Source organism: Ailuropoda melanoleuca, chromosome 19 (genome assembly GCF_002007445.2).
Source record: "Ailuropoda melanoleuca isolate Jingjing chromosome 19, ASM200744v2, whole genome shotgun sequence".
NCBI classification, from domain to species: Eukaryota; Metazoa; Chordata; class Mammalia; order Carnivora; family Ursidae; genus Ailuropoda; species Ailuropoda melanoleuca.
In genome coordinates, this window is record NC_048236.1 from 14,025,393 (window position 1) to 14,050,543 (window position 25,151).

General features: G+C 39.6%; 1 protein-coding gene across 22 annotated transcripts in view; it reads right to left on the reverse strand.

Moving 5' to 3' along the window:
- The window catches only part of DST (dystonin), a 472,609-nt gene that overhangs the window by 193,531 nt on the left and 253,927 nt on the right, over positions 1-25,151 (reverse strand). For 18 of the 22 annotated variants that reach the window (XM_034648006.1, XM_034648008.1, XM_034648011.1 and 15 more), the window contains 3 exons: positions 24,015-24,104; positions 21,679-21,756; positions 19,873-19,965 (listed from right to left, as the gene is read on the reverse strand). In XM_034648006.1, coding sequence (XP_034503897.1) covers positions 19,873-19,965; positions 21,679-21,756; positions 24,015-24,104 — 261 coding nt within the window. Of the gene's footprint in view, positions 1-13,098; positions 14,127-19,872; positions 19,966-21,678; positions 21,757-23,359; positions 23,459-24,014; positions 24,105-25,151 lie in introns of those variants that run through there. The other 4 variants (XM_034648017.1, XM_034648015.1, XM_034648016.1 and 1 more) reach the window with 2 other exon arrangements.

Consider the following 25,151-nt stretch of genomic DNA (forward strand, 5'->3'; position numbering starts at 1 on the left):
GGTGGCGAGTTCCTGTTCTTCCACTTTCATTCTCTATCCCCAGCTAAGCCACTTATCTGGCTTCATCAACATCTCACATTCCTTGACTTGTCCAGTTGTGTCCCACTCTATTAGCCCTCTTTTATCTTCACCTCCTTCTCTATCTGGCCTATACAACATGATCCACCACTTCAAATAATTTCCTCAACTCCCTCACAACCTTCTCCTTGCCCTGCACCCCCTGGCCAAAGTCCAACCCTGGCCAAGTCAGCTGTATGTCTCCTCTACTTGCACCCTAGGCTAAAAGCTCCACTGGAAAACCATAGTTCCATGTGGGCTGCTGCCCCACAAATTCCAGCTCCACAATTCAGCTAAGCACTCTAAGAAACCTGGCACTTCTTCTTGGTGTCCTAATTGGCCAGTTTTTCCACCCCTCACAATATCTCTTTCAATATCCTTTACCATATGCAAGAAACTCCCTAACCCACCACCCCCTTACGTTTAGCACTTTTTTATCTCTTTCTTTATAAAGAGAACAGCAGCATGAGTAGGAACACCCTCCCTTCCCTATCCACAAACTTGGCTTCTACCTGACCTGCTTTTCTCCTATGCTCAGAATCCTTCCACCTCCTGCCTCCTGGGAGTCTCACTCTATCAATCATTCCCTCCTCATCTGGGTCTCTGCTCTCAGTACTTAAAATGCCCAAGTCTCTTCCATCCTAAAATAAATATAAATAAACAAGCTTCATAAACTCAATCCCTCTTTACTTATCATTGTTTCTCTCTCTTCCCAGTAAAGCAACAGAAAAACAAAAAAAAACCTCTGTATCTTTTATGGGTTTTTTTAAATGATTTTATTTTTGTATTTTTTACCTTTATTATCTTTACCTGTCAACCTGTTGTGACTTGGCTTCCATCCCAATCACTCCACTAAAACTAAGTAGCAGAGACCAGATAAGAAAGTGAGGGAGGTTCCTACTCATGACTTGATTTTCCCAATGAAAAAAGGAAATCAGATGGTGAAACGTAACACAGGAAGTGGTGGACACAAAAGGAGGGAGGTCACACGGCACCTGCAGAGCTCAAAGATACGGTGAGCAATCAGCTACTACCTCCTCTCCCAAAGTCTCACTTATTCCCTCAGCACTCACAAATGTCGGCTGTCATACCACTCCTGGGCACTGGTCAGACAACCGTCCCCATGGAGTCTGCAGTCTAATGACAGAAAAACATCCTACAGAAGAGCTCAAGGGTTGCTTTCCTATCCGCCCATTTTCTTTTTTTTTTTTTTTGTAAGATTTTATTTATTCATTTGAAAGAGAGAGATAGCAAGAGAGAGCAAAAACAGGGGGAGGAGCAGAGGGAGAGGGACAAGCAGACTCCCTGCTGAGCAGGGAACCTGACATGGGACTCGATCCCAGGACCCTGGGATCATGACCTGAGCTGAAGGCAGACCTTAAAGGCCTGAGCCATCCAGGTGCCCCTCAATCCATCCATCTTCCAATCCTGATCTCTCTGAGGCATCTGTCACTGGCAGTCTCGCCTCCCTGGCTTCCCTGATGTCACTCCTTGCTGGTTTTTCTTCTTCCTCTCTGGCCCGTCCTTCTCAGTTTTCTGCTACCCCTCCTTTAGTGCTGTTCCTCAGGCTCGGTCCTCAGTCCGCCCCCCTTACCACTTTCCCTAGATAAGCTCATCTTCTACAGTGGTTTCAACTGCCCCCTCATACTGATGACTCTGGGATCCCTATGTTATTCCCACACCTCACCCCTGAACTCAAGACCTATAAATCCCAACTCCCTCATGAACACTTCTGTCAAAGCAGTAACACTAACCATATACTGAGCGCTTCAGTGAGCCAGACAGTGCGCTCAAGCGATTCCCAGATATCATCTCATCACCATCACAACACAGTCTCAGTTTACACACAGTAACAAAGCACGAAGTGGTTATGTGACTTGCTCAAGTGCACAAACTACTAACACGCAGAAGTAAAACTTGGACTTGAATCTATCTGGCTCCACTGTGCTTTATCATACAACCTCTACAAACTCACTACAGAGAAAAGTGAATTGTCCTTTCTCCATCCTGCTCGTCCTTCTATATTCGTAGCTTGGAGGATGGCCCCATCATTTACCCAGTTGCCCCCAAATCAAAAACCCTGAAGTCCACCTTGATGCCTTTTTCTCTGTCCATACCTACCTTCAATTGGCCACACAGTCCTATGCAGTCTCATCTCTCCTCCCTCCCCTTCAACACTCACCCAAAAAAACCTCGTCATGCTCCAGCCACACTGAACCGCTCCTTGTTCCCTCAATAAGAATACATTTCCACAGGATACTATGCGTTGATATATGCTCCTTCTTACCTACAGAATGCCCTCACCAGCTGCCACCCCACTCCAGCCCTTCACTCTTCTGTCCCTTTGAGGAAACCCTAGCCGATTCCACCTCCAGGGTCTGTGGGAGACGTCCCACCATCCTCTGTGCTCCCACAACAGCCCACACATACTGCTATAACAGTACATGTTGGCTATCATTATTATCTGTTGATAGATCTTCTCTCCTTCTAACACACGAGCAAACACACATAAAATAACAGTGTCTTGCTTATCTTACTATTACACTGTCTAACTCAGTCCCTGCTTGGCACATAAGAGACAGTAAATGCCCCATGAACTATGTCTTTGTGACTGAGTTTGGTATCTGTGGAATACGAATTATTTCATTCAGGCAACCAGGATATCCTTGATCACTTCTGTTTCATCATAGACTTCAAGGTCCCACACAGGAAGGAGAGGCTTTGTTACCTACAGTGGATGTGCAAACTCCAACCAGCAAAACTGATGCACCCTTAAAAATGTCACTTGACCAAGTAGGTTTTTGTCTGCTTACTACTGACACAATAGAAATGACACATTTCACAACCTTTTTCAAAAAATTTATTTTGGCACTATATAAAAACGGGCTAAATCTAGTATTCTCTAAGTTCAAGGAAAGTATGATGAGAGTAGGTCAAAATGTTTGAATTAAAATGTCTTTATATTGCAAGCTCAAGTGAACGTCAACGTCAATCTCATGGTATCTTCTAAGACACAATTGTGATAGGTCATTAGAATGGTACTGGGCTCAGCAAAGCTTCCGCCTTTTTCTAGAACCGAGTATCACTATTGGGAATCTCAAGTTCATGTGAACTGTCATGTCTAGTCTGCACCTTAGGAGCTTTCTATTTTATTTACAATCGAAATAATTCTTTTGGCTTATTTTCTTTAATTTTTCAACTAAGCAACTCCACTGACCTTTTTTTTTTTTTTTGCATTATCTGCTTTAAATGTGAAATTTCAGTAAATAGTTTATCACAGATTCTGCTTAAGTTTACTTTTAGTATTATCCGATATACTTGGTTCAATTCCACATGAAAATGGTAGTGAATTGGTTGAAGCAAATTAATAGAAAAATACCCAATCTTCATATACTTTTTGCTAAATATACTTACACTGAATTGGCCAAATCTTTATTTCACCTGAATTACAGAGGAAATGTTATTTCCTTGTCACTACTGGGCTAGAGCAAGAAAGGGTAATTTGCCTTTTACCATCATTCTATGTATGTCTATTCCTCTTCCAAGATAGTTCAAACCGAAATTAGAAAGAAGAATCTACAAGACTTTTACGTGAAGTGCAAGTATTCTCCAGAGCCCTGACAAAAGCTGGTTTACAGAGAGGAGTTCCGTTAAAAATATGCGACAGTAAGGCATTCTCAAAAACTGCATGGTCACGTTATTAGAAAGTGGGTTCTCCAACGGGGATCCTAAAAGCACTGTTCCTACTGGAAATAGAACAAATGCTCAGAAAAATCTAACCATTTAGATAAGAAGTCCTCAAACCCATTTGAATTAGAAATATGGCTGCAGGCTATATATTTTAGCAAAATTATTTTGAGCCATGTTAGGGCGTAAAAAAAGAATCCAGACACCAAGTATATGAAATCATTTTCATAGTTCAGGATCCTGAGCCTTCAGAATAAAGAAGTCACAATTTCTATTTTATCTTTTCACTCCATAGAAGCAAGATCAAAAACTGAAATTAAAAAACAAAAAACCTCAGCCTAAAAAAAATTGCTACCAACAAACAAATCTCTCATACTCTTTACTACCTTCACGTCTCTTTTTCCCACATTACCTCTACCCTTAGACACAATACCGATACTTTACTACATAATTTCCCTTCTCCCTCTTGGCAGAGCAGAGACAACATACAGTGATTGAAACAATAATAACTGAAACTAAAAGAAGGTGCTGGGGGTCCTAGGAAAGTCTCGGGGTGGGGAGTGTAAAGAGGTACAGACAGAATTCAAACACAAAAAAGTAAGTCTAACCCAAATGCACAGAGCAAGCATGTGCCTGCTCAGGAATGAGCTTCGTTTCATAGGGCACATCATAGGACCCTCATAAGTCACTATCAGGCAATGTGAGCCACAGTCTCAACAAACAGCTCAAAGACGCAATAAACACCTGAAAACAAACGGACTGTGTTGCTTCTGTCATCCGGCAGCCAAAGAAATCAGTGCTAGAACTCTCACAAAATAAAAACATGAGTCGTTCCAACTCTTCTGAAGCCTCATCACGTGTATTGACTCATCCTGCCCCTTACGCTCAGTCATCTGCTAGGTTCCCACACCCTTAGGGAAGACATGAGCACCTAATAACATGGATATATGAGCTGTCCCAAGACTGTTCAGGGAAGAAAAGGGTCTTCTAATCCCTGTGTTCTCTCTTTCCCCACTACCAATTATTGAGTTGCAGTAACTACTATCCTTGGTCTGGACCATCACCTCTAGTCTCCAATGCCAATACCAATGACATCTTTTAAGACACAGTCATGAGAGACCTGGAATAATACTGGGCTCAAAAGAGCTTTCAACTTCTTCTGGAACTAAGCCTCAGCGTCTGGGTTAGTAATAGTCTCCTAACTAGTCCCATTACGCCAAGTCTTGGTCTACTCTCAAACGCCGGTTCAGGTTGTCCTTGACTCTGCAGCCACAGTATTCCGGCTCAGTCTTGGCTGATCTCACTGGACTCAAGCCATTCCCTTTTCAATTCAATGATCAATCAGACCACGTGGACCACATGCTCCCTCTCTCTTAGGGTCCTCCAGTCAAGCTACTTCTCCCCTTGAAACAGTCTCCTCATACTCTGCCCAACATGACACAGATGAAGTGTTCAATATCGGCTGAATAAGAAGGGGAAGAGGAAGGAAGGATGGGAAGGAGGGAGGGGGGAAAAGAATGAAAGATCAGAAATATAGCTCCTGTTTTCATTTTATATGAATGAGTTTTAACCTATCATGTCATGTAAAACTTGTCATTTTAGGCAAGTAAATGGTTTCCAATGAGCCTCACTTTCCAGTAATAACATAACGCCCCGACCACTGCCCAAAAGTACCCAGCAGCAAGCGCAACCCCAGAGACCACTCAGCGGGAGCCTGACACTGAGCAGTGAAACTAAGCTTCATCTGCATCATTTCTCTAAAACAATTTCATAAACTTGACAACAGATAACCTCAAAATGTCTTTAAGAAAACAAGCCAACATATCCCATCTCATAGCGCACTCTGCTTTCATTCACAGCTTATTGCTAGATGACCCACTTACTGCTAAGTGAATGGCAACTGCCTCACAGTGTTGGTCAGCTGAGGCTGTAAATGTGAAAGTCCTTTGAGCAAAGTCAATGCCACCAGACAACTGGGCGACAGGAACACCCTATTTTTACAGATGTTGTCATGGTTCTGGCATGCACTGAGAACACAAGAACAGCCAACTTGCAAAGTTGAGTCAGATACTCCCTAAAAGATTCACTTTATTTCTTTAAAGAATGCTTGGATTTCATTCTTCTATAAATAATGCAACTTTTTTTTATTTATGAAATAGTTATAATTTGCTGAAAAGATTAATAAGTTTAATCAAAGTTACTACTTAAATAATTTCTGTATAACACTGGAAAAGGCAACATCTCTGAAGGTAAGAAACTAAGATACTTAGCTGACAGAATGCTGTATATATACTTAAGGATTAAGGAATCAGGGGAACTCAAACTGAAAATATGCAAAGCCATTTGGAAGACCCCCCCCCTCATTTCACTGGTGAGCAAGCTGAGGCTATAAGAAGTGAAGTGACTTGTCCAGGGTCTCATTGTATGCTAGTAGAAGGCCTAGGGTGTGGACTTAGGTCTCCTAAATGCCAGTCTAGAATCTGCAAGAAGTTTCTCCTTCACATTAGAAAAGAAATCTATCCTCACAACTCACACTAATTTTTCCTCCGGGTCAATAGCCACAGGGGGTGCTTCCGTTCCCTGCACCATCTGCTGGGAAAATGGCTGTACACATACAGGTCATGAGAGGGACCCCCCACCTTTGCCTTAACCCCTAAAGTCAAGCCCTTTTCATTGGAGCTTCTCAGTCTCCATTTTGGCCAAGCAGCTGATACATAGAACTCTACACATTTTCAGAGGAAGTTATACCCCTGGATCTCTCACACGAACTGAAGGTCAGGGTTCATGGAAATATTCCTCACTAGACTAAACACAACACCTCAACTGACAGCCTATCTCCCCACAGAACAGCCGGTTTGCCTCCAGCATTGTTCTTTTCTCATACCAGAGCTACTATTAACAATGCCTCTGAAGTGGACTTGTACTAAGGTGTAAATAACCAATACAAGCTCCAAGAACTGGTTATTCCAAGGGGTATTTCTGGTCTAAAAGGTTGACAGTTATGGAGTTAGAGGAATATACTGTCTGGCCAACAAATGTATTCAGGAAGTATTTGTTGAAGATATAGTGAGAGGATGAGTGGAGTTGGGAGACGGAAGGGGGCAGCGTACTCTGCTTAGGCAGAAAGCTTTATGTCCAAAGGAAAGAAAGAAATGCCCTGTTACAAATTTTGAAAACATACAGCTCTTCTAGTCAGCAGCCGGTTACAAAGTATTTTCTCCTTTCCACAGCAGCAAGAGACAGTAAGAAGATAGAAGGTATCAAGTACTTAGGGCCCAATAAGTCCTTTTCACGTATATTATCTCACTTAGTGCTCAAAACACACCACCCTGTTTCACAGATGTGGAAAGTAAGACCTGAGTTAAATCTCAGTCTTTTGATGCAAGATCTCTTAAGGTCTCTTTCCTCTGCTACACCAAATGTATACTGACTCCCTACAACATTCCAGAAAGAGCTTTACCTATCAGAGAACCACCTCATTTTATAGAAGTAAAAACTTATTTTTAAAAAGATTTATTTCTTTATTTTAAGAGAGGGGAAGCAGGGGGAAAGACAGAATCTCAAGCAGACTCCCAGCTGAGTGTGGAGCCCGATGTGGGGCTCAATCTTACAACCCTGAGATCATCACCTGAGCCGAAACCACGAGCTAGACATTTAACGAACTGAGCCATCCAGGTGCTCCGAAGCAAAAAATGATTTAAGGGACACAGAGTAAACACAGAAATGATACCTAGTCAAACATGCTCCCATGCAGAACACAAAATAACTACTGGTTCAGAGACTTGGACACAAGAGTGGTATTAAAGAATATTCAATTCTTTCATATATTTTTGTTAAATAAAAAAAATAGAGTTTATTATCTGAGAGAGTTCAGGTATGAATAAGAATGAAAGCTGCAGCCTGGAAAAGACAGATCTCAAAATTGTTCTACCTCTGGAGTCTCTTACCATAATTATTGTACAAGTCAAAGTATAACACTGGAAGGAAGACTGGCACAGAGCAGTGGAAGGTGGTGACCTGTGTTCAATTTCTGACACCACCATATACTAGCCCTGTGGCCTTTCTGGGCCTCAGTTTCCATCATGTAAAGTACCTCCTCACACACATGCTGAGAGACTAAAATGACACCTGCACGTGGTTCAGAATAGCACCTGTCCTAGAGTGAACCACGGTGTGGACTATCGCTACAACCCTTTTACTCACACTACTTGACACTGTAGTCACGCAAAAGCAAATCCCATATTGAGTTTGTCAACACAGGCAAATATTTCCAAGCCAAGATGTTTGCTTCCAAAGACAACCTCTTCAAAGATATTTTAACTATTTTGGCAGAAACAAATGTAATCAACACATTTTTAGTGACTGCTTCCAAGTTTCAAAAACGTGTGAAAATGCTCTGCAAAATATTTTTAACAGCAAAGATGGCACAAATATTTTGAAAATTCTATCTGGCTAAAACTGCCTCCCTAAAAGGAAGAGTTAAATAGAGGATAAAAGCAAAAAGCTGATAAAGTTCAAGTGCTAACGCTCTAAATTAACAGCTACCTTTAGCAAGCACTCGTTTATTTTTTCTTCAAATATGGGGAGAAATATAAATATAACTATGTTTCTTGTACAGCAACGGTTTTAAACTTTTGCATGTCCTTCATTTAATTGGAAAGATCAAGGCATTGATAAAGACCCAAATTCTATGCAACTATTTTACAACTAAATTTTCACAGACTGGTTATGAAATCCGAAAAACAACTAGCAATAGTAAAATTTTTTTAAAAATTAATGTGTATTTTCATTTAAAAAGATGAAATGATTCAGAAAGGAATGAGTTAGTCAACTGTAAACCAAATGACCTTTGTTTTCAAAATCTGTAGACCAAAGCGATCATATAAAAGGAAAAACATTCAGGTTTTATCTTAGTGCTGAATTCTTTTTTTTTTTTTTAAGAGTTTATTTTGAGAGAGAGAGAGAGTGAGAAAGAGAGAGCACGAGCAGAGGGGAGGGGCAGAGGGAGAAGCAGGCTCCCCACTGAGTAGGGAGCCTGATGTGGGGCTCAAACCCAGGACCCTGGGATCATGACCTGAGCCGAAGGCAGACACTTAACCAATTGAGCCACCCAGGAACCCTATCCTAGTGTTTGAATCCTAAGTAAGAATTCTGTAGCCTAAGATTCATAAAAGACTTGGTTAAAGTAAAGAATATCAAATAATTACAGTTCAGTGAGTTTGAATATTAATGTAATCTAACATTTTGAGATGGTTCTCAATTTTTTTAAGTTTTTATAATATAAAAGTTAATTAAAAAATTAAACTCTTCATTATGTAGAGATTGATAACTTGTACAATATCCACATTCCTTATTTCTCATCCTTTTCTCTTGGCTTCTTTTCTTGGTTACTGCACTATACATTGGCAATTCACCAGAGGATTAAAAGGAACCTAAGACTAGTTCGGTTTTCATTAGTTAACACGGCCACGTGGTGTGGTGCAAAGTTAAAAGTTATTCGTGATTATCATCCCTGAGGCCTAACTTTCAAGTGATTAAGTTTACAGTCATGGTCCCTGTCGTTTGTTTTAAACAAACAATGGGATATACTGCATGCAGAAAAGAGCTGTATTTTATTTCTCTCACAGCGCTTTGTTTTGGTTCAATATCTAACAGGTACATCACCAGTGCTTGATAGAGAAATGTAAGAAGGGAGAGATGGAGGAAGGGGTGGAAACACTTAACAAACAAAATGGCATGAAGTTATACACATGAATTCATAGAAATTTAAAAGTGAAAGAGATGTATATGGGGGAAAGGTGGGTAACTCGTAACAGGTAAGAGCCCAACTTGGTGGATATCTGGGGGACCTCCAAGCTCTTCCACTTACTGGTTGAGTGACTTAAGCAAGTTATTTAACTTTCCTGAGGCTCAGTATCCTCCTCTATAAAATGGAGCCAGAAATAAAACCTTTTCATAGGCTTGCTCCGAAGATTAAATATCATAATGGTGGAGTGTCTGGCATACAGCAGGACTCAACAAATACCATTATTATTAACAGTAGTATCATGATCTAGTCCAATATCCTCCTTTTCTAGAAAATGAAACAGAGACTTAAAGAAATGAAAAAAGCTAAGTCATACAGCTCTCTGGGGCAAAGCTTAACAAGAACTCAGACCTCCTGCCTTCTGGGCCCATAAGTCAGACTGCTTATCAGAAAACCTACCTTAAGAAGAGAACGAGGTACAAATGCTAAGCCAGGGTGATGCTGGTTCCCAAAATTTTGTGTTTTTAAGAAACATGTGAGAGGGTGCCTAACACACATGCCATGTTCTCTTATGGTCCAGCAGAAGATACTCTGATCAAGTTAAATCAGGGGTAAGGCGTTTCCAATAAGCATCCCAGATAATTGTACTGCAGGGACTCTGGAGTCACACTTGGAAAAGCACTGCTACAGAATAAGAAGACTAACAAGGGCCATATCCCGATCTTGGCCAGTAGAGTCATCTCTGGAGCTCCTCCCTAATCTATTACACTAGAATCACTGGGGTGACATCCAGGCACCTGTATTTTGTAAAAAGCCCCTCAGGTGACACCTGCGTGTGGTCAGTTAGAGAACCAATGGCCTATAATCAGAGAAAACAACCAGCTTTGCTGGAATCAGTGTAACAAGACTAGAAAGAGGTGGGATTTGTGAAACTAAAGAAGAATGCTTTGTGGGAAAAGCTCAAGGGCAAAGGTAGGAAACCTTGTCACAAGGTACAGGAAGCACGTGAGTCTTAGACAAATAAGAAATCTCTCAAGAAGGTGACTGCAATGAGCTCATTACTCCCTGTCCCCAAACATGGCCTGCCTTTCCGCCTCTGTTTATAACACTGAACCTTCATAGATGAACAGCAACTCCTATAAACATCAAGCCTGCTCCAACCTCACAGCAATACCCTTCAGAACTCTGACAATTAATCAAAGTAGGTTGCTGAGTAGTTCAACTCAGCGACTGCCATTTACTGTGTTGCTTTAAGGACATGATTTAACCTTAGTTTTGACTTCTTCATTCTATAAAAGAACTATTTTGCCTGTTCATACAGTTGTTAAGCTAAAAGACACAATGTGTCTGAAATCCTTTTTCCAATTTCAAAGCAATACACAAATCTAAGATACTCACCCTCCTTTTTTTTTTTAATTTACAACTCCTGACCTAGTCAAGATTAACATGATTATGAGATTTTATTCAGTAGGCACTCAAGGAGGGGCTGGCTGAAGGACCTCCACAGAGCCCTGCGCCTGGAAGAGCACTCTAGGTCCGCACAGGAATTCAAGGATTTAAAGAGGAGGTAAGCTGGTCACCTGTACTAAAAATAATAAATTTCACGGGACCAGGGAAGTTTATGTCAGAGGCCTGAACGAATTCAAAGGTTAAGAAAAGCTCAGAGAACTGTACACTTTTCTACTCGGACGTTAATTCAAAGTCATCAACCTGAAACCTGCAGACAACTGACCGAGAGGCAGAATGGATGTGACAGGGAAGATAGGAAAAAGATCTTGAAGGAACAAATAAGGAAGGAATGCTGGCTAACCGGTCATTTCTGAGATGCAATGCTAATAAAGGGGCTGAGCGCCCTCATCTGCATTTAATTCTCCAATAAAACATGCAGAAGCCAGTGCAAGATAAAGAGTTCTGTGGATAGTTCTAACCAAAGGTAATTAAGCAAACAGAATCAAACACCTCCAAGGTAACAGGAAGAATGTCCAAGGGGGAGTACCCAAGCTGTTGGTTCTGACTCTTTGTAAGCTCCAGAATGAAGAGTCTTTATCTGGACTGTAGGGAAGTAAGATGTCAAACTCCTCAGATAAATAATGACCATCCTATTCGGCTTTTACTCTAGAAGACATGAGGCTTTGTTAAGTACCTCCATATCACAATTACTTAACAAATCTAACTGGCAGGTTTGTGCCTTCTTAGAACACATATTTTCCATTGAAGTTCCAAGAATCTACACCAATTAGAAGGGTAAAATCCTTGGCATGAGAACAAAACAAGGCAGGGGGGCAGGGAAGTTTATGTACCACTTAGGAAACAGCTTTTAAGAATTCCCATTATCGAAAAAATGTAAGGCTTACAAGAAGCCATATTATATACAAAAAAAAAAAAAAAACAGCTGGAAAACATGGAGCAAAACAAGTGGTTTCATTCCAAAACACAGAAGAGCTAAGCAGTTTCCTTTTGCACTGACACAGACTCTATGCTTTCTTTTCAAAATGTAACCACTGAAAAATGTAAATCTAAGGGCTGACATAATATTGGCAGGGCGTGGCGGTACATGTACACAGGAACAGCTTCCCAGAGCGCCCCGGCTAAGGCCCACAAGGACCATGCACACTGACCCCAATAAAACCTCATTCTATCACTGTACAAATGATCTCTGCCGACCTCGCCAAGACTGTTTAACATCCATACCCCATTTATGTCCAGAGTTTTTGTTAAAAGACAAAGTGAGAACGAGCTTAAAGAAAAGGCCATCCACTCCCACCTAGTAACATGTAGAGGCTGTCTGGGTAATGCATGTCTCCAGCAAGTAAATAAATATTCACTCACATTTCAAAGACAAGTGAAAACCCTGGAGAAGTAACTTGTCTAAAGCTAAATATCAGTGTTAGGAAAAAAGGTCTCAACTTCCTGGCAGTCGGTGTCCTACTGAAATTCCTAGGACATGCTGCCCAAATGATTTCTGATTTTAGATGGGGGCTGCGGAAAAACTCACGTAACAAAGAGATAAAAAAGATTTGGGCGATTTCGTCTGTGATACCCACCCAACACACACACACACACACACACACACACACACACACACACACAGAATTAAAAGCAATTATGTGAGTGTTCCTGTGCATGAAGACTGGTAAAGAGCTGGAATTGGCTTTTCCAACTTACGGATCAGCAAGTCAGTACTGAATGATAACTGTACTGTATCCTCCTGATATTAATCATGAAGCTATTATCTTCTCGTGACTGTTTTCTGATGCAATTTTTGCCTACACTGCAGCGAAGTCTCCAAAGGCTCATCCATAGGAAAAGTCAAGGAACATGAACTAGAGAACTTCAAAAGATGTGCATTCTCTTACAGTGATGCTTTTCTAAGTCTTCCAACAATAACAAAAATGTACAGGGGTTTAAATTTAAGTACGATCAAAGAATGTGGTTATCACAGAAAAAAAAAATCATACTAATCAAACCTAAGGTTACAAAAAACAAAATGCACCAAGAACTCTCCAACTTACACATAAACTAAATTAGACAAATTACAGAACCTCAGTCAGATATGAGTACCTGAGTCCTTATTTACACCTTAAACTCAGACTCCAGGTTTCACTTACCTCATTTCCGTCTGTGTCCTTGGAAGCAGAGGACACATCGGTACAGAGGGAATGACATCTCTTTTTTTCAAAGCAAAAATGGTACATGTCATGAGGGCAAAATCTCTCAGTGTTCTGCTTTCCTTGAACACTGCTAAAATTTTTTGATGGGTCTTGAGAAAACCCACTTCTCTCAAATGATTTCTCTGTACCACAGTGAATGGAACTTAAGCTGGCTGCCTTTCGTAAGGTAGAAACATCAGCTTTTCTTTGGAATGTTATTTCTCTCCTGCTGGCATTATCTAAATGTTCCTTCCTCTTTGCACAATATGGAGTGCTGTCCTTTTCTGGAATCCTTTCCTCCAGGTCACTAACTTTTGCTTCTGTGTCACTGTCATTAGCAGGAGAAGTGTCCCCATGGTAAGATAGACTGTTTACAGCACTCGGCACAAGTTTCTGTTTCACACCGTCAACTACGACTTGTGTCTTCCCTTGCGGAATCCCATCTTCCAGTGTGGGGTCTGGGGCAGCAGACTCCTCCCGTACGAGTCCCCTGAGGAAAAGAGCTGGCTGTTCTTCTGAGAGCTGAATGCCACTCTTCTTGCCTTCATTTTGCTTGTTTGGCTCTCCTGACTCTGTGTCACCTACAATTGTCTTGGTCGGCTTTTTCCTGAAGTATTTTCTTCCGGGAGAGTATTTTTCAGGGCTCAAAGGAGTTTTGGCAGGATCTAAATACTGTTCTTCTTTCTCAGCTCTGACACATCCACAGACATTCCCCATTTGATTTACAGAAAATCACAGTTCCACAGATTCACTCATTTCAAAATCCAGGGCTTCCTTCGATCTTCGGCAAGAAGTCTGAAAATTCCACTCTGATCTCTAATTCCTCAGACTTTGTGACCATCCTCTTCAACACGAGGCCATTTTGCTTATGAGAAAAGCAAACGCAAGAAATGCCATGGCATCTTGCCCAGCTGGGTCCCTGTGTCTCATTAGACACCGTGGCTTATTTCTGGCCACCAATCCTCTTAGACAAACATTACTGCTCACTGTAAAATTATAACACTGATGAGCTTTCAAGGCAAACCCTTCGCTATATCGTACGAGAAGACTCTGACACTCACTTTAACTTTCAGTTTTCTGAAATGCAGTTACACTACCAAAGTTTGCATTAACCTTTGAAACTATTGGTGGTTCAACAAATCTGAGAGCAAACAGAAAGCAAATACCAGTCAGGAGTCATTTAGCAAAATGCCTTTCAAATGTAGTTTCAAAGAGACTCTAACGTAAAATTTTTTTCTTAAGAAACACCAACTAATTTTGGTACTTGCAAAAAAAGGGGGGGAACTCATAACTCTGTAAATTATACTAAGACTTTTTCAAAACAGAAGCCATTAAAAAACAAAAACAGGGGCGCCTGGGTGGCGCAGTCGTTAAGCGTCTGCCTTCAGCTCAGGGCGTGATCCTAGCGTTATGGGATAGAGCCCCACATCAGGCTCCTCTGCTATGAGCCTGCTTCTTCCTCTCCCATTCCCACTGGCTATCTCTATCTCTGTCAAATAAATAAATAAAATCTTTAAAAGAAAAAAAAAAAACCAGGATGATTCAATAGCTGAAGGAGAGATAACAAATGCTAAATGCCTAAAATACTCGAGAAAAATTGCTTCTAAAATCAATCTCATAGGGGCTCCTGGCTGGCTCAGTAGGTTAAGCTTAAGCATCTGCCTTCGGCTCAGGTCATGATCCCAGGATCCTGGGATCAAGCCCCGCATAGGGCCCCCTGCTCAATGGGGAGTCTGCTTCTCCCTCTCCCTCTGCCCCTCCCCCTCCATTCGTGCTCAGTCTCCCGATTTCTCTCTCTCAAATAAATCTTTAAAAAATAATAAAATAAAATCAATCTCATAAAATAGTTCATAATATTCTTATATTACATATTGCATTTTTCATATTTCATGTTACATTTTCATATGACATGAATTTCCAAGCCATTTTCCCTATGTGATCATTTGGATTTTCACATAAGCAAACTGATCAATTTTATGATCTGAAACATGAAAAGCTTAGCCAGAAGAAACACATAAATGTGTTTCTTTTTTTTTTTTTTTTAAAAGATTTTATTTATTTATTTGACAGAGATAGAGACAGCCAGCAAGAGGGAACACAAGCAGGGGGAGTGGGAGAGGAAGAAGCAGGCTCATAGTGGAGGAGCCTGATATGGGGCTCGATCCCATAACGCCGGCATCACGCCCTGAGCCGAAGGCAGACGCTTAACCGCTGTGCCACCCAGGCGCCCCCATAAATGTGTTTCTTATACATGAATGAAGGCAGTTAAACTTCATAGGTAACTCTTATAATTGTACCCTAGTTAAATATTATGTAATTTTACTAGGGCCTTGCTGTAAAAATAGCAAATCAATATGGAGCCTGATTATCCAAGGTGTGCATATTTCCTAAACTGAGTCATAGATATGGTAAAAAGAAAATTAGTATGGCATGACTGGACTTACACGTAAGCAGGTATCATTTGACTAAGTAGAAAAACATGATAATTGCCATTCTCTAGGTAGTCTTTAGACTGATCACAAGATGAAACTCATTATACTTTTCTAAATAAGAATTTCCAATTCCAAGTTAGCAATGTTGCCGATACTTGTCAATGATAGGCCTGCATGATGATTAATCACTAAAAGAGAAAACTAAACAATCTCTAATGGCAAAACTGAATATCCTAGAAGACAAGCTGGCAAAAATAAAGCCTCAGAATTGAATTTATTTTATTTTCAATGTCTTCGTGGCAATGGAACATTATTCATGAGAATGTAAAAGCGTAATGGCTTGTATTTGTACTGGCAAGATAAAGGCTCAACCACTGACATGCATCCCATCCGCCCTTCCCTCCAGCCCTGCCAAACTCACCAACTATCCATTCCCAGGCCACCACACACTGCTCCCTTCCTGAGAAATAGCCCAACTTTAGTCACCACCTGGTAGCTGGCATTCATCCTGCAAAGTCTCTCTCTAGTATCAGTGAAAATTTCTCTAACACCTTCCTGATTGTACCACAACACTCCCACTCTATATCCCTTATTTATATTGCGATGGATTCATCACCAATAGATTACATTTATGAACGCTCCCAACAGACACGGCAACATACGACATTATCCTAGCATCTCTGGATCTAGCACACAGAGCTACTGATAGAGGACTACTGTTTGATAATGCTTACCTCCAGAGATTCAGTTTGTGATGCTCGTAACAAATATTTTTTAAATAATAAATTGATCTCCTGAAATTACTTCCCTTATTTATGTAAAGTATAGAGACAAAAAAAAAAAAAAAGCCCAGTCACTTTGAGTGAGGATGATTACCACTGCTATAAATAGCCTTCTATTTTGGCATAACCAGTAAAATCATTCTAATCTTAAATTATCATAGAACTAAGAAAAGTTATTTCATTTAAATAAAAAGGAACATTTTTATTTTACCAAAACATTGTTGTGTTCCTCTTTAAACAGATCTGGATCTAAATTCTAAATACTGGTGATAAATTAACAGTCATAATATCTTGCTTTCTGGTCCTAAAATATACTGGATTCTATAATCTATGTCAGAGGATCGTTAGGATTATATTAGAAGTATTTCTGTGGCTGGTCTTCCTTTTTCCTCCAGGGACGAAATGCAGAGTTTCTTAATACATAATTCTTTTTGAATGACCTTCTGCTTTAAATTTCTTCAAACTTAGGATCTAATTCCCAACCATTTATTCACATTTTGGCTGTCATTTCCTGGTTTCTGCTTCCAGTCACTTGGGAGTTGTTTCTTGCAAGGTCTCCAATGTCCTCCTTCTAGGTCACACCAGTTCTCAGTCTTCATTTCCTCATGTTCTTCAGTGCCATTTTGTACTGCTCACCATTCCTTTCTACTGGACATTCTCTTCCCCCAATTCAGCAACACGACGTTTTCTTGCTGCTCCATCCGTCTCCCAAATGTTCTGTTTTTTCTGTTTCCCTAGATGGATCTTCCTCCTGCACCCCAAATCATGGGCTTCCCCAGATGTCTAGCCTTAGCTCTCAGCATGCTCTTCTCTTGAATCCTCTCAAGATCCCTTCTCTCCAATGAACTAAGTGGCCACGTTTATACTGATAACTCTAAGTGTGTTACCTGCCGCTGACCTCCCAGCTCTGCTCATGTATCTCCAAGTGCCCAGCACACAGATGCTCAGGATGCCCGCCCGGCCATCAGACCCATCCGGATGGTCCTTCTATATTCTGCCTCCCCTGACCATCACCCTGCTTCTCTCAGTCGTCTGCGGGTTTGTTGTTTTATAGGCTGAATCGTTCATGGGTCATCTTTAATCCCTCTCCTTCATCCTCTCTGCTCCATGGCCAAGTCCACTGCTTTCTTCCTTCAAAATGTAATCCTTTGGATTTAGTTTTTCATACCCACCTGAGTCCTGGCCTTTATTACTCCACTCGGAGATTATTACCACCTCAGCTTCTTCGCATCTCTCTCCCTAACCACAGACCCTGCCCATTTCAATCTATTTTACGTAAATTGATAGACTCAGTTTCCTAAAACATTATTTTTCAAGGTCAGAATGGTTAAGTGATGTACCCAATGTCATCAACTGCCTTAAGTCGGAGTCAGTGGTGACACTGAGCTCTGCCTCCTCGTGCTTTCCTCGGCCCCAGAGTACTCCAAGTCCAGACACCCCCACCTGTCTCACAGCTCTGTTGGTGATGAAGGGACTGGCTCCGTGCTCCAATAGGCCTTTAATCTTCCCATGTGGGTCCATGCAGTTTCAACCCTGCTGGAAGTTCTGGGACCTGATCCACTGAGGACTAATTAAAGGATCCCTGAGAATGCTGCTGAGGATCTCCACATGAAATTTGCTTTTCAGCCCGTTCTACTTAGTCTTTACCCAATTCTAGAAACAAGGTCTGGCTCCATGCCCAACTCCCTGCCTTGGTTTAGTGCTCAATCCCCTCGTTCCTGAGGAAGGGGTGCTCTAGTAATAGGGGCCCTCAGTTCTTTAGGGTCCTGCCTCCAGCTCCTGTTATTGGACTACCTGATGGCAAAAGCCCAGCTGAGGGAACATTTACCTGTATTAGCTACCCTGTAGTCTGGCTGATGACACCTGGTTGCCGGGGTCTCTTCCAATTTCCTACTGGTGCAATTTTGTTCAGCTGCCTGGAACCTACCTAGATGCTAAATCCTACAGCTCTACCTGTCAGATTCATCCTTTTCCCAAAAGAGCTCCAGGCACACTATTTTCCACCATTCCCTTATAAACCTTAAATCACAGAAAATTTTTACAAATTAAGAAATAAGTCTTACTCCTCTCATGATTTGGTTCAAAACCTCAGCTCCTTTCTGAAGCTGGCAAGCTACTACCTCTTTCTCTTTCAAGGTCTAACTGAACAGCAGTCAATCGGTATGATTTGCTGCCTGCCTACTATGGGTCAGGCTCTGGGGTGCACATAGAACACTGCATAAGCAGGAAAATGGGTAATAAACTAAAGTTCCAGAGTTAGAATTCACCTTAAATCAAATAAAGATCATTTTTTCCAAAATGCATCATTTTACAAAATAGTAAAAATCCAAATCAGCCCTCAATGAGCCCAGATGTATTAGATAAATCGTAGTTAATTAATCTGCATTGACTCAGGACATCTGGGTGGCTCAGTCGGCAAGCCTCAGACTCCTGGTAACTGATCTCCCAGGGGTGGGACCAAGCCCCTCCCAGGCTCCACACTCAGTACAGAGTCTGCTTCAGATTCTTTCTCCCTCACCCTTTGCCCTACCTGCTCGCGTGCACGCACGCTTTCTCTCTCTCTCTCAAATGAATAAATTAAATCCTTAAAAAAAAAATCTGCATTTACTCCCCTCAAATCTAGTTTGAGAAAGCACAGCCCTACACAAAATATGGCTATTTCTAATTCAGGAGATCCCTTTATGAAAATTCTACTGCCATCTAGTGTCTATCAACAGGAAAAAGTAGTTTTCATAGCTGAGAAACCAGAATATCAACAAAAACCATTCTAAGGAACAAATCATAAAATGTCCATGTATCTAAGTCAAGTAATACTGTCCAATAAACAAAAGAAATATGTCTGCATTCAGCGAAAAGAAATCTTTGTCTTCCAACACTGAGAACTGAAACCACTTCAACACAGGAAATTGAGCAAAAATCAAAATGGCTGCATTAACGCTTCAGAGGCTCGATTTTAAACTAAGTAACCTTTTTTTTACTCTCTTCCACAAACCTTCCTTCCTCCCTTCTTAGCCTTTTGTTTCAGAACCAGGAATCACCTTGAAAACATGATGAGCATGGGGGGCTGCATGTACACAATTCCTGTGGAAACCAGCTAGATTCTGTATTTCCCTATATATCCCTATATATCCCAGGAGCCCCTTCCTCCAGTTTTGAAGGCCTTGGCCTGCTGCAGCCTTTGCCCAGCAAAGTAAGAAGCGATTGTTCCTCTCTATAACCAAACTCTTGTCTTCGCATTACATATTTCCATTCCCGAGCACAGAGGTCGGTTTTCAACAGATTACAAGCATCATCTTATAACCTCATTGATACTAAGCTCATTGATAAGAGGAAAGAGGGTTCCAGATTCACAGACAGTATGTTACTTGAAAGGAAACATTCAAATATATTAAGAAAAGAAGCCTTAAATTTATTTTCTTTCATAGGACATAAATGTATAACTCATTCTTCACATCAACCACTTGAAAATCAGCAATGAGAGGTTAAAAGAAATGACAATTAAGAAAAATTAAGCTTACCTGAAAGTGCAAAATTATTGTCCATATTAATCCCAAAGTCAACTTGGGATTCCCATCTGTTATGTCATCATTTCTAATATTCACTAATTTCACCTGTGTTATATGAAAAGAAGAGATTAAACTAACTTTTTCAAACACACAAATTATCTTTACCCACATAAAAGCAATTCCAAATCATACAAATTAAAAATCAAAGTGATCTCAATGCCAGTAATCCTCAAAATACTGTTACTCCTTATCTCCACTCATTTTAGACTACAAATTATAGAGTAACCAAAAAGGAAAAAACAATTGTTAATTTGACTTTTCTTTTAGAACGAGTATTAAAAGTACTCACTTCTCAAGAGAAAAATACAACTCAAGTTGAGAATTCTTAAATACTTGATATTTTGAAATTAGATATAATGTTGTCACTTGAAAATAAGCTTAATTTACTCTTACCATTAAGAAACTGTTTGCTAATGGTAAAAAACGCTTACCATTAAGAAACTGTCCATAAGATAGTTCTGAACCATAAAATAGTCTAATAACTTTCTTATACTTCTGTCACAAAGTGGGGAGAAAAACTAGCATCATTTTTCTATTTATCTACCATAAATTGTTACCAAGATAAACAAATATATGTCACTGGATATTTGGAAGGCTGCTCAAATATAAAAAAAAAATAATAAGAATAACACTCAGACTTAAAGCTTATTAACTATCAAATTATGCATTTTCAGGTAACCAAAGCCAGTAATGATACCTATCATTTATATCCTGGATAAAAATAATTAAATATCCTGAATTAAATACAATAATAACTAACATCTTACTTCCTGGACAAACACTGCCAAAAACATTTCAGACAAGGAAACATAATTAACCAACAGTCCTTCTGGAAACTTCCACTAGAATTAAGAATAATAAGGTAAATAAAAATAACATTTAACCTATTTAAACACTGCTTATCGGAGTTTAAAAAATAAGAGCACTTTAATGTCCATAATAAACTAAATAAATGAATAATAATAAAAGTAGTGTTTACCTCTCCCCATTTCCCTCCCTCCTTTTCCCCTTACTCCATTAACAAGGAAAATGTTGTCACCTCTGATTTCTCATTGTTTTCAGTAATTTTCTATTCTCCTAATTTTCTTTTTCTCTTTTCTATTAATTGAAAAATTACCAATACTTTGGCTTATACCTCTTTTATACCACAATGCCACCAAATCAAGATCCTATCCAATATGGTGTTCATTCCAACAAGATTTCTTCTAAAACCTCAAGCTACTTGGAGACTGTTGTCAGAAATATTGTTTTATTTTTAACTACTTTTGATTACCCAATATTATCTACTATAAAAAACAAAATACTGCCTTACTGCTACTAAGTATTAAAAATGTTTACACTGTTTTTTAAAGTATTATATAAACTATTTTTATAAAAATAATTTTTTACACTAAGTATAAATAATAAAGTATTGCCCCACTACTAAGAACTGTTCATAGGCATTCTTAACATTCTGTTGCTACTAAAATGTCATTAACTTCCTAGGCAAAGCATTCCAACTCTAACAGAAGGAAAACCAGTAGCTCTTATTCAGATGGAAATGCAGCCACTTATAATTCCTCTGGGCTTACACCTACTACTAACTTCCTTTTCTTTGGAGCAAATGTTTGAACGTATTTTTAAATATTTGTCTCACAAAACCACAAACTTAATTATTATAATTCACAAATTTAACCTTTTCACTCCCTGACATGTCTCTATGTAGATTTACTTAGTCATATATGTTTATATGATTATAGTCTTTGAAAAACATCATACCTGGCGTCTTTTCAAATAGTCAAGTGCAATTTGTACATTCTGTAGTCTGTGAAAACGCATCCGACCTTTTTCTCTGGGCTAAGAATAGAAAAATTCAGGGTATAAAAAACACCATAGTTTCTCATACCATTGAGCATGCTAAATACTCTTATGATAAATATACCCTATAAATATACTTTATGCTCATCTTAACATGTCAAACCAGTATTTACTATTCAGGTAAACCCATTAGATTTTTCTTAAAGATACTAATTGAATTTAAACAACCAGGGATTTCTCTGAATATGAAACATATGATTTATTCTATATGTTTTCTTTAAATAAAAGGAAAAGAGAAAATACCATAGAACATACAGACTTTTATAGTCATAACTATACTACAATTCTAGCCTACAGTTTATGAGCTTTGGATGCACAGAAAGAATTAAATACCATTGCCCATTTTGCCTTTTCAATAAACTCAATTGTTACGTGGGTTTTTATAATTATATATGTATGGCATGTTAATGAAAATGAGATAAAGTAGCATGCAATTAGTATAAAAATCACCAAGAGGGAGAAAGACAGAGTTTTACTTAGCCATGATAGAGGAAGAGAAAAAAGCAATTAAAACCATATATTTCCTCTTTATTTTAGCTTTTTCATAAAATCGGTTGGACTCTAATAGTTTTACAATGTTTAGGGATGGACATGATTATTCACTGTCTCAGGAAAACTGACAATCCATAATCCTTTTCCTTGATGCCGTTTTCCTTGAGAAAAGCTACAAGTTTGCAGAAGAAAAACATAAGGAGATAGAGCTGAGAAGATGCTTAACAAAAATACAGAGAATGGAGTTGAAATTTACCACATAAAATCTTCCAAGAGGAAGAAAAGAAAAGAAAACCCTGACAGCTTGGTTTCTCAAATATGAATAGGTTATTGAAGCCAAAGGCACCATAATGAAACAGACAGCAGACTACAGAATGGAAAAATAGGTTCTATGTAACAGGTAGAAATATTGTTGATGAATTCATCCACTGGTTCCAAAAAAAAGCACAGTTTCCAATGGAATCAGGGGCACTTGGGATGTGGATGACAAAAGAAGCATTATCTGTCTTGCAAAGTGGGCTAAGTCAACCAAGTGTCATGAAGGTGAAACAGCTCTGTACGTTCTACCAGGACTCCAAATTTTAAAACCTTCCCCCCTTCTAAATAAAACAAGACACAGAAAATACGTAAAGAATGTCCATCAAATACCTATTGCCAGTATGATTTAAAGCATAAGCTTAAAACAGTAAGTAAATTTCCGTAAGTCCCCTCAAATAAGGCAAGAGTTGCCACGTTTGAAATGTAAATTCCAGAAGTGGAACAAATTTGCATAAAAATCAGCAGGCTAGTTGTCAAGATTTCTGTATTTATATAAAAGGTATATAAAATTCTTTAGCTAAAATGCCATCATATAATTTAAGCACCTGTGTTCAATTACCATGCACTGCACAGTAATGTATAAATAAATTTAAAGAGAAAATACTTCCTTCGTCCAGTTCTTTGGTACACACACATCCACCTCACTGTGGGTTTTGGTCCTTTCTATAATTTTCTAAAAAGGAGTCCGAACCCATGGGTTACTTCTCTACCACGTTAGCGCTCACCGCACTGTAATGGCTAGGTTAGTTGAGTTATGGGGGCCGACACCTACCCCCTTATCCTCATCCTCCACATCCTCATGCTGTTCACATTCGCATGCTTCTGTTGCACTCACCAATCGTAAGGTCTTCAAAAAATCTCGCTCCCTTGGCTAATGGATATAACAGACAGAAGATAGGACAGCAAAGACACAAGACAGACCAGAAATGAAAAGAAGAGCATGAACAGAACATAATGAAGGAGAACAAGGAACCAGAAGGGGAAGTAATGTTCACAAAAAAGGCAATGACACCTGTGGAATGGGTTAGACCATTTTTCAGAAAGCAATGTTTATTTCTTTGCTATTTGTGAGTCTTTTGATATGTGGTTATATTATGCATCCAACCTCTGCTAAGCAAAAACAAAAACAAAAACAAAACAAAAAGCAAAAACCCGAAGGTAAAAAAGAAGCCAGAACAAAAATGGTAGTTTAATTACAGAACTGATTATATAAGCAAAGTAATCAAAGTGCTTCAATCTCCCAAATTCACATCATTTGAAGTCTGAAAATGATTAGGAAGCTAACCAGAACACTTTTTTTCAGGCAGAAATCACAGCCCAAAAGGTGAATGTGTCAAAAATCTGAACGGTGTCTACTGACAACACACCGGTCCCACGTGGACAGGATTACATGTTCTTCAAACTAAATTAGGAAATTTAAAACTTACCAAGGTATCTCCCGAAAGAACCTCTAATAGAGAGATTAAATTGTGTCCATCCCTTAAGTCTTCATAGAGATCATTCACATGTTTTCGAACCTACAGAGAGAAAAGCAATTTAAACTTTTGGTCCTGAACCTGGGATCATCTTTAACACTCAGACAAGAACAGGGACAAGTAGAAAATATTCCTCATGTGGTGTTCATTCTTGCAGTGATATTTTCATTTTAATTCTCTCATTACTTAAAAACTAAACTTAGGGGCGCCTGGGTGGCACAGCGGTTAAGCATCTGCCTTCGGCTCAGGGCGTGATCCCGGCGTTATGGGATCGAGCCCCACATCAGGCTCCTCCTCTATGAGCCTGCTTCTTCCTCTCCCACTCCCCCTGCTTGTGTTCCCTCTCTCGCTGGCTGTCTCTATCTCTGTCAAATAAATAAAAAAAATCTTAAAAAAAAAAAAAAAAAACTAAACTTAAATTTAAAAACCAAAACTAAAAAAGGGTAAACTTCAAATTAATAACTCCTAAGGACACACAGAATGCTTTATTTTTAACATACTCGAACTAGTATAGGCTTGGCCAACCACATGGGGTTACAATTTTTTAAACACAGGCAATGGTAATGACTTCACGATCCCGGTCTAACAGCCAGCGCAACCTTAGCAGGAGGAGCAAGTGTTGACCCCTGCCCCCAACCTGAGTTGGTCTTCCTATTCTCTGTGCCACAAGTTCCAGGACGGCAGAGACACACACTCCATACTTTAAAAATCTAGAAATATAAGCTAGGTGAAGGGTCCATGAGACTCTACATACTTACTATTTTTAAAACTTCCTTTGAGTCTATACTTATTTCAAAATAAAAAGTTTTTAAAAATTCACACGAGTCAAGTTGTAAGACCTCTGCCCAAATCGTCCTCTGCACAACATAAATCTTCTTGTGATGGAGGGTTTTTATAACCATGTTAAAACTAGCACAAAGTCAATACTTAACCTATAATAGCTTCTTCCTCCATTCCACAGGCCTGATTTAAGCTTGTGATTTTAAGAGCACAAACCATCAAAGATTTCCCAAAAGCTTTGTTCAGTCTGCCAAGTAGGGATATCGCCCGTAAATACTTGGCCTACTGTAAGGTTTGCGCTGGAGAGAC